General features: G+C 55.7%; 7 protein-coding genes across 7 annotated transcripts; 4 read left to right on the forward strand and 3 right to left on the reverse strand.

Annotated features, from left to right (window-relative positions):
- Positions 1 to 415: 415 nt before the first annotated feature.
- On the forward strand, positions 416 to 1,332 carry EX895_004636 (uncharacterized protein; the record flags this gene model as incomplete). Its single annotated transcript, XM_029885230.1, has 2 exons — positions 416 to 424; positions 553 to 1,332. 2 exons carry the CDS (start codon positions 416 to 418, stop codon positions 1,330 to 1,332), a joined length of 789 nt encoding a protein of 262 aa, XP_029738472.1.
- A 374-nt stretch (positions 1,333 to 1,706) lies between these two features.
- Positions 1,707 to 3,623, reverse strand: EX895_004637 (uncharacterized protein; the record flags this gene model as incomplete). The annotated part of the gene is made up of 1 exon (XM_029885231.1): positions 1,707 to 3,623. The coding sequence occupies one exon, from the start codon at positions 3,621 to 3,623 to the stop codon at positions 1,707 to 1,709; it is 1,917 nt and encodes a 638-aa protein (XP_029738473.1).
- A 649-nt stretch (positions 3,624 to 4,272) lies between these two features.
- EX895_004638 (uncharacterized protein) lies at positions 4,273 to 5,760 on the forward strand (the record flags this gene model as incomplete). Its single annotated transcript, XM_029885232.1, has 1 exon — positions 4,273 to 5,760. One exon carries the CDS (start codon positions 4,273 to 4,275, stop codon positions 5,758 to 5,760), a length of 1,488 nt encoding a protein of 495 aa, XP_029738474.1.
- A 127-nt stretch (positions 5,761 to 5,887) lies between these two features.
- EX895_004639 (uncharacterized protein) lies at positions 5,888 to 7,084 on the reverse strand (the record flags this gene model as incomplete). The annotated part of the gene is made up of 1 exon (XM_029885233.1): positions 5,888 to 7,084. The coding sequence occupies one exon, from the start codon at positions 7,082 to 7,084 to the stop codon at positions 5,888 to 5,890; it is 1,197 nt and encodes a 398-aa protein (XP_029738475.1).
- Positions 7,085 to 7,527: 443 nt separating this feature from the next.
- On the forward strand, positions 7,528 to 7,861 carry EX895_004640 (uncharacterized protein; the record flags this gene model as incomplete). The annotated part of the gene is made up of 2 exons (XM_029885234.1): positions 7,528 to 7,737; positions 7,832 to 7,861. 2 exons carry the CDS (start codon positions 7,528 to 7,530, stop codon positions 7,859 to 7,861), a joined length of 240 nt encoding a protein of 79 aa, XP_029738476.1.
- Positions 7,862 to 8,263: 402 nt separating this feature from the next.
- On the reverse strand, positions 8,264 to 9,919 carry EX895_004641 (uncharacterized protein; the record flags this gene model as incomplete). Its single annotated transcript, XM_029885235.1, has 1 exon — positions 8,264 to 9,919. One exon carries the CDS (start codon positions 9,917 to 9,919, stop codon positions 8,264 to 8,266), a length of 1,656 nt encoding a protein of 551 aa, XP_029738477.1.
- Positions 9,920 to 10,560: 641 nt separating this feature from the next.
- On the forward strand, positions 10,561 to 14,241 carry EX895_004642 (uncharacterized protein; the record flags this gene model as incomplete). The annotated part of the gene is made up of 1 exon (XM_029885236.1): positions 10,561 to 14,241. The coding sequence occupies one exon, from the start codon at positions 10,561 to 10,563 to the stop codon at positions 14,239 to 14,241; it is 3,681 nt and encodes a 1,226-aa protein (XP_029738478.1).
- Positions 14,242 to 14,720: the final 479 nt, after the last annotated feature.

The following is a 14,720-nucleotide window of genomic DNA, read 5'->3' on the forward strand; positions in this document are numbered from 1 at the left end:
TCGCGTTGGTGGTGTTGGTTGGTCTTCGAGGTGATCCAAGCGCTCCATCATCACGAACGTCAGCCACGCTTCGCTGTCTTCCAAAGGCTGTTTCGAGACAGCGTGGAGGCACGCTTTCGCACGAGATACAAAGAGCACCAATTTCAACAACGCGGACTTCGGGCACAGAAAAGGGAATGAATGGTGCCTCGAAATTTCAGAAAATCTGCAGGTCTAGTGCGAAAATTTCCAGCCCAACACCTGCTTCAACTCGCTTTTTTTCTCCCTCTCCAGAAGCTGAAGCTGAGCGTGGAGAGAGCAAGAGTTGAGTCCACATCCGCATTTGCAGTTGTCAACGCCATTCGATAGCGACCGCTTCCTTTCCGACCATCACTCTCAACTCCGTACTGAGGATCACCCCAACAATTCCTTCACCATGCCTCAGGTAAGTTCTACAGCTGACTCCGCGCTCGTTCAGAAGTCAGAACGCTGACACCGATGCACCTTGATCGCTATTCTTACTGCTGTTCGATCTCGCCTCCGGCCCTTGCCACCGCCCTTCTACGACAACAGAACGATTACATCGAAGAACACATTCGCAGACACGGTCGCAGACTCGATCATGAGGAGCGTCAGAGGAAGCGTGCCGCCCGTGAGGTGCACAAGGCTTCGGCTGTGGCGCAAAAGGTCACCGGTCTCAAGGCCAAAATGCTCAACAAGAAGCGTCGCAACGAAAAGATCCAGATGAAGAAGACGCTCAAAGCACACGAAGAACGAGACGTCAAGCAAGCTTCCACTTCTTCCGACCCTAACCAGGCGCTGCCCACCTATTTGCTCGATCGAGAGGGTCAAAAGGACGCCAAGGCGCTCTCGTCGGCCGTCAAGGAGAGGAGAAAGGACAAGGCGGCCCGATACTCGGTCCCCTTGCCCCAGGTGCGAGGTATCGCCGAAGACGAGGCGTTCAAGGTCATCAAAACAGGAAAGCGCAAGCAGAAGGGTTGGAAACGTATGGTTACCAAACCCACCTTTGTCGGCGAGAGCTTTACGCGCAAACCTCCCAAGCTCGAGCGTTTCATCCGTCCCATGGGCTTGCGCTACAACAAGGCGCACGTTACACACCCCGAGCTCAAGGCTTCTTTCAACTTGCCCATTGTCGGCGTCAAGAAGAACCCGCAGAGCCCGCTGTATACCCAGCTCGGTGTCCTCACCAAGGGTACCATCATCGAAGTCAACGTCTCCGAGCTCGGCATGACCACCACGACGGGCAAAGTCGTCTGGGGCAAGTACGCTCAGGTGACCAACAACCCGGAAAACGATGGCTGCGTCAATGCCGTACTCCTCCTCTCGTCCTGATTACGCTCTCTTCCTCTCCCTGATTTGGTCCGTATCCATGTACACTAGCATCTCATCTCTCTGGCACTTTCGGTTCACAAATCACATTGCATCTCATTCTCAAATCCAAGGGTCGCGTAACCTTGGTATCGACGACTGGACTTATTTGAGCATGGGACGAGCGAGCGATCAGAAAAGTAACGTGGACTTGCTGATGATTGATTGCGTTATGAGATGCATTGTCCTAATCGCTGACATCTGACAGCCGCGCGATCGAAAGGCGCTCTCGATCTCTCGTTCGGCCACGCTCTACACTGAATCGTAGCTTGGGGCATGATACTTGTGGTGATCAAGCTTTGCTCCGACTCGAAAGTGCCGCATGCAGCCATCAGGCCTCAGCTGTCGAGGTCCATCTCCTCGGCCGGACCAAAGTGACCCGACAGATCGATCGGTTGCGCTCCGAAAGTATGGGCATGGGACGTTCGATGTGTCGGCGGGACTGCCTGTGAGGTCGCCTGAGGATGCGAGCTATAGTGATACCCAGATGACTGCTGCTGCTGTTGCTGTTGCAGGTATGGATGCTGAAATGAGTTAATCGTGCCGACATTGGTTGACAATGCAGGTGCATGGTTGGCGTGTCCAAACGCACCATAGTCGTGATGTGAGCGTGGAGCCATGGCTTGACTGACAGGTTTCGACTCAAATGCTGTAGGGGTGTGCTGAGTCGACTGATCGGCAAAGCGAGTCTGGAGTGTCGAAGGCTCGGGAAAGTACGAGCTCGACAGCGATGATTGTTGTGCATAGAGCGGAATTTCGGCGACGTGCGAAGGCGATGTTGTAGCCGCCATGCCCGGAATCGTGGACGCTGTAAAGCCAAACGCGCCGGTACTGTTGTTCGCAGGATGTGTAGACCTTGTTGTCGACTGAAAAGAGACGGGCGGCTGGCTCATAAAGCTCGAAGACGATGGTTCAGTCTCTGGCACCGTTGTCAGATCGCTCTGCTTGAGTGGAGACGATGCCGACGCCGCTGTACTCTTGAGCACCTCTTCTGGATCCTTCCACAGAATAAGCGCACCTCGCGCTTCCTCGGCATTGATAGGCGAAGCGTAGCCCGACGATCCAGGACTCGACTGCGCCGAGCGACGTCGGCTGCTCAGCAGTGATCCCAAGCCAGGTGCTGCAGCACCACCGGATCTCCTGCCCGAACGTCGCGATCGGCTCGTCGAGCCAGATGCACTACCGCCGGAGCGAGAATTTGAAGCGGCATTGTCTCGATCTGAGGTGCCCGTGAGTACAGCTCTGCTGTGTGCTTCGAGCTTCTCCATGAGCTCGTTGTTGATGACAAACTCAGAGGCACTGTCTTTGCTCTCGGTCGATGTGTCTGCGTCGGGCGTCTTTTGTCCGCCTTCCACCTCGGTCGATTCTCCATTTTCGGACGATGACGTATCGTCGAGACTGGTGACGACGATGCGATCCGGCTCCACTTCGTAGCTCGATGGAAGGCCCCTGCGCAACCTCATGTCGCTGTCTTGCATGTCGTTCGACGTCGATGCTGATGTCGACCTGCCCGTTGCTGAAGCGAAAGCATCGAAGCTGTACGCATGCAGTGGAGAGCTGGGTGGAGCAATGCCTCTGTCTGCCATGCTAGGTGATGTCGGAGGTACTGGTGCCACGGCCTGCTGGTAGATGGTCGATGCTGAGCTTGTGAACGAGGACGGGGCTGCGATGGTTTTTGTCGGACTGGACGGGGGCACTCTCGGCGAAGATGTGAGGCCATCGGTGTTGTTACCAAATGCGGACGCCAAGGAAGCGCTGAGGCCAAAAGCACCAGCGAGGCCGCTGTTGGATCTGACTCCGTGCGGACGTCCGAATGAGGGCTGGTTGGGTGCAGAAGTTGCGAGTGCTGTAGGGTCGATCTGAAGCCCAGCTAGTTTGCCATAGGTATGCCGGTCTTCCGGTGTTTCAAGGTGTGCTCGCTTCGACGGCCTGGCGAACTTGGCAAGCTCATCACGATCCAGATCTGGACTCGCGTTGGGCTGTAGAATGGCAGCAGCTGGAGAGGGAGCGGGCCAATCGTAGTCGCCGTCCGAGTCGGACAGGTCCTCGATGCCCCAACAGCTTGCACTCGAGGAGTGTCTTGGAACGAGCTCCGGGGAAGGGGGATTGACGATGGCGGGTATAGTTGCGCCCCGCTTGTTGCCATCCGAGAAGCGGCCCCTCTTCTTTTTGACGGGTAGAGTAGCGGGATCAGCGACAAAGCTGGATGTAGTAGGTCGCGATGGACCCGCGGCGGCCCAATAGGACTCAGCCATGGTCTCAAGTCGAAGTGGATGTCTGTTTCGCAGTGTCCTTTCCTTTTGCAGCGGAAGTCAATCTCGACCAGGGAAGGACAGAGGTCGTGTCAAACGAGTCGAGTCATACAGGCTAGCCTGCGTGCTGATGAGTCGATCTTGGATGTCGTGGTCGATGATGGTGGTGGGATGCAAAGTGGTTGTGTGATGGGCGCAGTCGAAGGCTGGTGGATCTGGCAGAGATGCTAGGAATGTTATCGATGAGACTGGGAAGGAGGAGCAGGGAAGGGTTGTAAGGGTTTGGACGGCAAAGTTACAAAATCTGTGTTGGTCTGTCAACAGCATTGAGTGGATCGGGTGACTGTTTCCAGGAGACTCGAGGGAAAGTTTTGAGCGCTGCTTGAAATTTCTGGAAGAAACTCTGCTTTGGGCCGTGGAAAAGCTGGAATCGTCTCGGCCAAAAAAACGCCAAAGTTGCAACAACCCCACGTCGAGCGCTAGACGGATCGGCTTGGATGCCTCCACAATCTGGAAATCGATTCGCCCGTGTGACTGCAAACCTGCAGTTACGCACGGCCTTTCCGACGCTGCAACACCATTGACTTTGACGGTAAGCTCTGCCTTCTATTCAATAAGAAGCTATAGATCGCGTCGCCCTTGAACGAATACGATGGCGGTCATCGGATTGGCCGAAAGCCTGACTGATCATCCTCAGCCGGCCAGTGCGAACCAGGAGCAGCAACATCAGTCATTGTCGGATCGGCGCGCTAGCAACCTGCTCTACCATTCCAGCGTCTTTGTAGCAGGACTGCTGCTGCTCGAGAGAGCTGCCGATGGATTCATCCGCCATGTCTCTCAGCTTTCGACGTTACTCGGTATAAGCCCAACGCTGATAGCCCTGCTCACGGCTGGCGCCGAATGGGAGGAGCTCGTTGTCGTCGTCGCCTCCATCGCGCACGGCGCCTCCAACCTAGCCATCGCCAATGTCGTCGGGTCCGCCATCTCCAACATTCTCGGCGCTTTCTCCTTAGGTATCCTCTTTGCTCCTAGCGCTGTCAAGTTTGACGAAAGCTCCAAGAGGTTTGCTGTTATTCAGGCCGGAATCTCCACAGTGGTGCTGCTACTCATTGCAGCTGTACAAATCCAGCACGCCGACCGAGGCGCCAAACTCACCAGCAAACGCGTTTTCGAGAACGTCGTCGGCATCAGCCTGATCGTTATTTTCATTCTCTACTTTGTCGGCCTCTCGTGGGCTATCAGTCGCGGCATGCTGACAGCCCCTCAAGCTTCCCATAGCGATTCAAGCAGCAGCGACAGCAACAATGCCGCTGATGCAACCACCGACGACGATCGATCCGCAATTACTAGCGACGCTGCGAGCACCACCACCCTTGGCAACGAAAGCGAGGCTTCTAGCTACGTTCCTCCTCGCCGCACGCCTACCGCTGCTGGACGTCGGGGCCAGAATCGGACCGCGACCTCGGCCGCTATCGAGCGCACACCTTTGCTGCTCGGCTCGGCCACTTCATCCAACTTGGCATCTAGGCTGGCTCAGCGACGTCGGCGGGCCGTACTGCGCATCCTGCAAAAGCTGCTGGTCACTTTTCTCATTCTCTCGCTAGCAGGCTACCTCCTCTCACACTCGATCCTCGAGATTGCCTCGTTGGTACATCTATCTGACACAGTACTCGGCCTCACCGTCTTGTCATTTGCAACCACCGTCCCCGAAAAGCTACTTAGCATCATGGCCGGTGTCCGCTCAGCTGCACCGCCAGGGAGACCGCCACCACCCGCTCGCAGGCCTAGCCTCGCTCGTCGCGCCTCGATCCACGATGAAGTCGAAGAGGATGTGGCACGTGGCGCCAGCAGCATTCTCATGGCGGGAGCTGCGGGCAGCAATATCTTCCTGCTCACTCTCTGCCTCGGCATTTCACTCATCTTTGATCGCGAGCGTGTAGTGCCATCGTTGGTAGGTGTCCGAGAGGAGCATCGCTTCGCCGCCAGCAGCGTTCAGTGGCAAGAGTTGGCACTGCTCGAGGTAGCCTCGCTCTCGTTGGTTCTGATTGCATATACCGATGGTCAGCGCTGGCAAGGCGTCGTTCTTCTCCTCGCTTACTTTGCTTTCCTTGCCGCTGAGTTTACCTTCCTCAAGCGCTAGCCTCTCAACTCTACTGGGGTTCGTAACCTTTTGTACACTCCTGTCGATCCGAATGCACAGGGAAAAGTGGCGCATGGAGCGAGTCAGCCTATGAGAAACGTCCGTCTATTGCAAAAGCTTTGTGCGTTTAGCTGCTGATCACGCCACTGGCCTCGTTCGGTCTGACAGTAACGCCCGAAGACAGCAAGCTTTGCAGCACTTTGTCGTTCCGCTCCCGCCCATTGCTCAGCTGTTGCGCCACGCGTGAGAGCACCTCGGAAGAGCCCAGCTCGATCTTGTTCTCTACAAGCGGATCCGCACGCGTTGGTCCACGATTCAAGATGAGAACGGGCTTCTTCTGTTCCACAGCTTGCTTGACCAGTCGAAATGCCGAGTACGTCGCCAAGCTCGTGCCCACCAGTAGCATTGCACTGGCGTTGTCCACCATCTGGTACGAGTGGTCGCGCAGCTTGTCTGGCACCGATTCACCGAAGAAGATCACAGCCGGTTTGAGTACGCCGCCGCAGTTGGGGCAGGCCGGGTAGTGGAACGTGCTGTAGTCGACATTGTGCAGCTCAACATCGCCGTCTGGGTTCGTTTTGGGACTCTTGCCCGTCTCGGCCATCTGGCGCTGCAGCTGCGCCCATGCCGGGTTTAGCCGTGTCAGCTCGTCCTGGAACACGGCACGAGATCCACGGAAGCCGCACCCTTTGGGGTAGTTTTCGCCTGTCGGTGTGTTTTCCGGGCGTACAGAGACCGCTCTCGGCCCTCGCAGGTAGGATGTCGACGTGAGGGCTTCGTAGAAATCCGGGTTGACAGGTACGCTGTGGTTGCTGGCATTGTATCCCTCGGGGCTCGACACGCAGACTACGCGCTTGAGCGTGCCGTGCAGTTCGAGAATTGTGCTTGCCGCCAGGGACGCAGAGGGTGTCGCTGCATGATGCAAGTTGTCGACGTTTTGCGTTATGAACTCTGGAACGTATCCTAGCCGCTGTATTGCTGCTATGCTGTAGTGCGTTCGATTCGGTTGCGCTACGCGCACTGGTGGGAAACCGAGGTAGGAGCGAGAGAAGTACCGTTGTCTTGCCAGGTGTCCTTTTTCGGAATCGTCGATGAACTCGTGGTAGAAGATTGGACGATACGTTTTATGAACCGTATAATGCCCGTTCTCTCCGCGGTAGGGAGCAATACCCGAATCGACAGAGACGCCTGCGCCTGTCATGATAAGCGCCTTGCCCTTGGCCGTGGAGAGAAACTCAGCCACCATTCTCGAGGCATTCTCCAGACTGTACTCGATTGTCGCCCGAGTGGCCTGCTCGGGAATCGAGGGTATTGATATCCTCATGCTGCGCAGCTGAGGAGAGGAGGCGAAGAAGAACCGGGTCTGTCGTTCCCTTAGCGTCAAGCGCACAGGGTCGACCTTGTGATGGTCTCAAACACGAAGGACAACTTTTTGCTGCGTGACGCCTCCACATTATCAAATCGATTCTTCTCGCCAACCTGACATCATCTTTTTGGCGTGTTGGAATGCGGGTGCGTTGTTTGTCAGCCGTCTTCTTGACAGGCAGTGTCGTGCGCTCCGCACACAGACTTGCAGCAGAACTGGCCATGTGCAACTGCATTGCTAGCTGCGCCTGGTCGATCCTCCAGTGTGGATTCCGATTCTCGGTTGCCGCCACTGTGGTGCATATATAGCCGTGCTCTGGACGGAGCTGCCAGCATCCATCCTCCAACACCATCTGTCCTTTCTCGTCTCTTCCTATCTCCTCAACTTCGCCCAATCTCAGCATGACCAAGTCCAATCCGCACAACCTGCAGAAGGGAGACGATGTCACCTGGAAATGGGGTAGCCAGCATCCTCAAGGTACCGTCAAGGATGTGAAAGACGACGGCGCTGAGGTCAAGACCAAGAAGGGTAGCACAATCAGCAAGGACGGAAGCAGCGATGATCCCGCTGTCGTTATTGAGACATCGAACGGCAACAATGCCGTGAAGAACGTAAGTGTAGAGTCCAAGTCAATGTTGTTCGATGAAACGCTCTCATGCTCACCAATAGACGTTGTCTTCGACTGCATTCGACTTCGTTTGGCAGGCTTCCGAAATCGACGGCGTTGCCCCTTGACAGGCTCGCATCGCTCGACTCGCCTTCTAGAATGTGTATCCGTTGAATGATATGCCCCGTTTGCTCGTAGGATAAATATCCCGAACCGATATTGTTTGTTGAACGCATAAATGAGCAAGAGTTTCGTTGAAGACTGAGCGCTTTGTGCCCACTAGGACAAATTGTCAACGATCACAGTCCATAACGAAGCATTCTCTCCGTGTTATCGTACGTATCGATAGCAATGCTTCGAGACTCATCGAGGTACTTCTTATCCGCGCTCCTCGGAAAACTCGCTGCATCATTCACAACGAAACACGAACAGGTAACATTACAAGGAAGATCGACTGCGAATAGATAATAATACAAAGGTAGAGTACAGACAGACGCCATCCTAACTACCGGTGGTGATGACGAAGATGACTACCAGCCATACGACATGAGCTGCTGGCGGGAATACGATGGCGGTGACCAGCGAAGCTTGTCGGGATTGATACGTACTCGAGGCTTCTTCTTTGCATACTTGGCGATGACCGAGTCCGAAAGAACCAGCATGTGCTTACCCGCGTAACTTTTCACCATGTTGAGAGCGGTCAAGGTGTGTAGAATGTCGGCGTGAGTGAAAGCGGTCTTTTGCGCGATTTCATCGATACTGATGTCCTCTTCGGTCTTGAGAAGCAGCTCCACAATGATTTCAGCCCAGTAGGCGCGGTAACTGAGTAAGCCCAAGTCGGAGAGCGGCTTCTCGGGGCTTCCCAGCTTCTTCTCGATCTTGGACAGCTCGTAGGAGAACTCGATGAGCAGTTTGCCGTATCCGTGGCGCTGATGTTGAGGCAAAGTCAAGATGCATGCGACGTTGTAGTTCTCTGCCGAGTCCTTTTCCTTCGAGAAGTAGCCGAGAAGGTGGCATCCCGTGTCGTCGCGCTTGACCATGCAGTAGAACAGGAAAGGGTCGACGTCGTAGTAGAGCGTCTTGTGGTCGAGAAAGCATTTGCTAAGTAGGCACAAATTACGGCACCATGTGCGTTGCTTGCGTCCATCAATCTCGAAGAAAGAGATGTCCTCTGAGCGGTACAGCTCATTGCCTGGAGGGGTTTGCAACGAACACTTCATCCTATGTCGTTTTAGAATGAAGGACGACGGGAAGAAAGACAGGCACATCTCGCAGATGTATAAGGTGTCGATGTGAGCGTACTCGATCGGATAGGCTGAGTAGTACCACACATCGACAGTGTGTTTGCCCATCTGGATCGCGTTCAAGTTCTTGACTCTGGCCACCTCGCTGACAGACTGTGTCATCGAGCCGGACGTACGTAGCTTCTCGATCTCTTGCTTCTTGCTGAATGTCTCTTGGGCTTTATTGGCGTTGAGGGAGGCGGTGAGGCCGCCGTTGCTCTCGGTGGCGACGTCGTCCTGCTCATTCTGGTCGGCACCGCCGATCATCTCCATGGCAACTACGGCGCCATCTTCGTCGTCACCATCTGCATCGGCGGAGTCGCCACGGCCACTCTGTGCAGTAGATGTGTCGCCCGAGTCGGCCTGGACATTCTTGGCGGCCTGAGCGGCAGCTTTTTTGAGCAAGTTGGTGGCACCGGCGCCGCGATTGCCTTTGCCGGTGGGTGTGAGCGGGGTGGAAGGGGTCGAGGTGCCGCTGCTGGTGCGAACGACTTTGCGCTTCGTCTTGTCGTTGGCAGATTCCTTCTTTGGCCACTCGAGGTCGCGTGAAGTGATGAGGCGAGTGCCGCTGACCCACTCGTCGAGACGCTTGTTGAACTCGCAGTAGTGGACGTAATACTCTAGCTTCTCTTCCAACGTGGGTGCCGGCTTGGTGGCCAGCTCGGCTTGCTGTTTCTTTGTGAGGCGAGGTTTGGGCTTCTCGCGAATCGAGAGGATCTCGGCTTGCCTCTCTTCCATCTCGCCGGTGACCACGTCGGGCTTCTGCACAAACGCCTTGCAACCGATCACCACATCTTCCAGTCCATACGTTCCACCTGGACTGATCTGCGGACCTTCATCTGGGCCGGGCGTGCCCGAAGCACCGGGTGTACCGCTCGTTGACTTTTGAGGGCGAGGTGCCATGTCGGAAGTGTTGTTAGAAGTGTTATTGGAAGTGTTGATACAAAAACAAGATGTTTATCGTCCTTATCCGCTATGAGACCATGAGCATTCCATGCATGGCACAGCCGGACTCAGAGTCGAGCCGAATCGAGTCGTGCTTGCAAGGATCTGAGTGCTATGCTGCTACAATAGGTTGCGATTGTCTTTGAAGATGGTGGTATGAATGAAGAAGTCGCACGGCTGCATCCGCACGCTGTATTTCCGCCCTCGCAACCACGATTCAAGATTCAAATTTCGACCCTCGCTCTCTAGAGATTTTGTTGAATTCATCGGGCAGATCGGGATAGGTCAAACCGAGATTCCGAACTGAGCTTTTGAGATGCGCTCTGAAGTTGGAAACACCACCAATCTTAACGACTTCCATCATCACCGTCTCTACCTCTCGTCATTTGGCTTCGACTGTACCACCCGCTCCTACCAACGCGGCCTGCTCATCCGACACAAATACAGTAAAGTTAGCTCTGCCCCGGTGAGCGGTCGTTCAACCGCCCCATTCGAACCGGGTAGAGGTGACACAGTGTCGCGGGCGACAGTCTATTCTTCGACATCATTCCGGACTGCACCGCATACATAATCAGAGCCCGGAGCACACACATTTCACCATGACAGAGGAGGCGGACGAGATCCGCAGGCTGCAGGAGGCCCGCAATGCCAGCGCTGCCAAGAACAAGGTCGCGGTCGGCAAGCTCGGCGGCTACGACCAGGACATCTACGGAGCAGGGAAACGCAGCGACTATGTCCGCGAACTCCCTATGGACACAAATAGCGCATCTGATAATGACGACGAGGACGAATCGTCGAACGCGAGGCGCACCAACCCACTCGATGCGTACTCCGCACCACAGCATCTCCTTCACGAATTCGCAGACGAGGATCACGACCCTCTCAAAGCGCGAGCCGAGTCTAGGCAGATCGCCGCTCGTCAGAGCGACTACCACCTTCGCAGATTCAACCGAGAACTTGGAGATGCAAACGCGGTCGATGCTTTCGCTGAGAATGGTCAAAGTAATGGAGACGAGCAAGAGAGTTACAAGGATCGCATGCGAAGAGCAGAACTAGAACGAGAGGAAGAGCAGGTCCGACGATTCATCGAAGCCAAGGAAAAGGAAGCCAAAGAGAAGGAGGCGGAAAGGCGTGACGACGCAGACGAGTGGGATATCAAGCCGTCCTCCTCTACAGACAAGCCGGAGGGGGATCGCACACCGAAGGCGAAGCGGAAGAGAAGATGGGATGTTGCCACTCCTACCGAGGAAGAGACCGCTGGGCACGCCACACTCGAGCCAACAACCGAATCGGCGCCGCGCAAAAGACGATCCCGCTGGGATGAGGCTCCTGCAGAAGGAAACGAAACTGCCACCGCCACAGAGCAAGAATCGGTCAAACCTGCAGCAAAGCGCTCTCGCTGGGATCAAGCACCCAGCGGTGAGGACGCAAACGGCATGATCGAAAAAGTGCAAGCTTCCTCTTCCGCACTATCGAATGGTGCCAGCTCCACGCCTTCCATTGCCGTCGATCCTCGCAACCGATACATGTCTGACGACGAGCTCGACTCCATCTTGCCTTCCGAGGGCTACGTCGTTGTCGAGCCACCGCCAGACTATGCTCCTGTTCATACTCCAGCGTCCAAGTTTATGGTCACCCCTAACTCTGAGGACAACGGCGGCTTCACGATGCAAGATGAGGGCGCGACGCGAGCTGTTCTCGAAGAGATGATCCCGGATCTTCCCACCGACATTCCAGGCGTCGGTCAGCTCGCCTTTTTCAAAACCGAGGACCAAGCCTTCTTCAAGAAGATCCTCAATCAGCAGGACGAGACCGTCCTCAGCGCTGAAGAGCAGAAGGAGCGAAAGATCATGCGGCTACTGCTCAAGATCAAGAACGGCACGCCGGCAACGCGAAAGACGGCGCTCCGTCAGATTACAGACCGCGCTCGTGATTTTGGACCCGGTCCGCTGTTCGACAAAATCCTTCCGCTGCTCATGGAACGCACCTTGGAGGACCAGGAGCGCCACTTGCTGGTTAAGGTGATCGATCGCATTTTATACAAGCTCGACGACTTGGTGCGTCCATACGTCGGTCGCATTCTCGTCGTCATCGAGCCCCTCCTCATCGACGAAGACTACTACGCAAGGATTGAAGGTCGTGAGATCATCAGCAATCTGTCCAAGGCAGCTGGTCTCGCGCATATGATCAGCACGATGCGCCCCGATATCGACCACGTCGACGAGTACGTTCGCAATACCACGGCGCGTGCCTTTTCGGTTGTGGCGTCCGCTTTGGGCATTCCGGCCCTTCTGCCCTTCCTGAAAGCCGTCTGTCGCTCCAAAAAGAGCTGGCAGGCTCGACACACGGGCATTCGAATCGTTCAGCAGATCGCCATCATGATGGGGTGCGCCATCTTGCCTCATCTCAAGAGTCTCGTCGATTGCGTTGAGAAAGGGCTCGAAGACGAGCAGCAAAAGGTCAAAACCATGACGGCACTCTCGTTGGCTGCACTCGCCGAAGCAGCGGCACCCTACGGCATCGAGAGCTTCGAAAACGTCCTCAAGCCACTGTGGATCGGCATCCGGCAGCACAGAGGAAAGGGCCTCGCTGCGTTCCTGAAGGCCATTGGCTTCATCATCCCGCTCATGGACTCGGACAGCACGCTCTACTTTGTCAAGGAGGTGACGCCAACGTTGATCCGAGAGTTCCAAAGCGCGGATGAGGAGATGAAAAAGATCGTTCTCAAGGTGGTCAAGCAGTGCGCCGCTACGGACGGCGTCACCGGAGCGTTCCTGCGAGACGAGATGCTCCCCGAGTATTTTAAGAACTTTTGGGTCCGCAGAATGGCATTGGACCGCCGCAACTACAAGCAGGTGGTGGAAACCACAGTGGAGTTGGCCAACAAGGTCGGGGTTGCCGAGGTGGTGTCGCGCATCGTCAACGAGCTCAAGGACGAGAGCGAGCCGTTCCGCAAGATGGTCATGGAGACGATCCAAAAGGTTGTGTCCAACTTGGGCGCGGCGGATATCGACGAACGCCTGGAGGTCCAGCTCGTCGACGGCCTCATCTACGCGTTCCAGGAGCAGACGGTGGAAGACCAGGTGATGCTCGAGGGCGTTGGCACTGTTGTCAACGCGCTCGGCATGCGTGTCAAGCCCTACCTGACGCAGATCGTTTCTACGATCCTGTGGCGCCTCAATAACAAGAGCGCCAAAACACGACAGCAGGCGGCTGACCTCACCACCAAGCTGGCCGTCGTCATCAAGCAATGTGGCGAGGACGACCTTCTCGCCAAACTCGGTGTGGTGCTGTTTGAGCAGCTCGGCGAAGAGTTCCCCGAGGCGCTCGCTTCGATCATCAGTGCCGAGACCGCCATCGCTAATGTGGTCGGCATGACGCAGATGAGCCCGCCGATCAAGGACTTGCTGCCACGCATGACGCCCATCCTGCGCAACCGTCACGAAAAGGTGCAGGAGGCCAGCATCAACCTCATCGGCAGGATCGCTGACAAGGGTGCCGAATTTGTCAGCCCGCGTGAATGGATGCGCATCTGCTTCGAGCTGCTCGACCTGCTCAAAGCGCACAAGAAGGCGATTCGAAGGGCGGCGGTCAACAGCTTTGGCTACATTGCTCGAGCGATCGGTCCGTCGGATGTCCTGCAGGTGCTCTTGACCAACCTGCGTGTTCAGGAGCGTCAGTCGCGTGTCTGCTCAACGGTTGCCATCGCTATCGTGGCCGAGACGTGTGGGCCGTTCACGACGATCCCTGCCATCCTGAATGAGTATCGCACACCGGAACTCAATGTGCGCAACGGCTGTCTCAAGGCACTCAGCTGGGTGTTCGAGTACATTGGCGAGATGAGCAAGGACTACGTCTACTCGGTGATCAGCTGTCTGGACGATGCATTGACCGATCGAGATCATGTTCATCGTCAGACGGCGGCTAGCATCGTCCATCATCTTGCGCTCGGCACGTTTGGACTGGGCCACGAGGAAAGCATGCAGCATCTGCTCAACCTCATCTGGCCCAACATCTTTGAGACGAGTCCACACGTGCTCGGATCGGTCATGGCTGCGATCGAGAGTCTGGAAGTGGCTCTGGGACCGGGTGTGCTGCTCAACCACACGCTGCAAGGCCTCTTCCACCCAGCACGCAAGGTGCGCGAGGTGTACGTGCGCATCTATAATTCGACCTATCTCCGCTCTCAGGACGCCATGGTCGCCTACTACCCGGACTTTTCCGAGTTCTCCGACGAGCGCAACGACTTCAAAAGGCACGAACTGTATACGTTCTTGTGAATGTATCGAGTGGCACCCGGCACCTTGCCTCATGGTCTTGCTTGATTGTATTGTATCACTATGTGACTGCGCTCCTTGTTCAATGCGAGTATCGCCCCGCTAGTCATTGTGTGCACTTTGAGCGCGTTTCGGGGTGTGATCCCCACTAAGCAGACTCGCAGCAGCTTTGCTTGGCATCAGCAATGGTCACCAAGAGCTCGCCCGAATGCGCGATGCTTGTGAACTGGGGGTACAAGGCGATGCTCTGTATTTGACTGGTGGGACGGCCGAGAGCTCATTTTTGGAATCTTGGAGTAATTACAGTATAACAATGAAACAATTTCTTGGCGGCTGAAGTGGAGAAAGGCTGTCCAGCAGGCTGCCGAAGCTCTTGGCGTGGACGCATGGTGGCGGTGCATGACTTGGATTTCTGCACTGCCCGTCCATGCTGTATTTCTTGACGATTGCATTGCGTTGGACCCTGAAATTCACGCTATCCC

Source organism: Sporisorium graminicola, chromosome SGRAM_4 (assembly GCF_005498985.1).
Source record: "Sporisorium graminicola strain CBS 10092 chromosome SGRAM_4, whole genome shotgun sequence".
In the NCBI taxonomy this organism is placed as follows: domain Eukaryota; kingdom Fungi; phylum Basidiomycota; class Ustilaginomycetes; order Ustilaginales; family Ustilaginaceae; genus Sporisorium; species Sporisorium graminicola.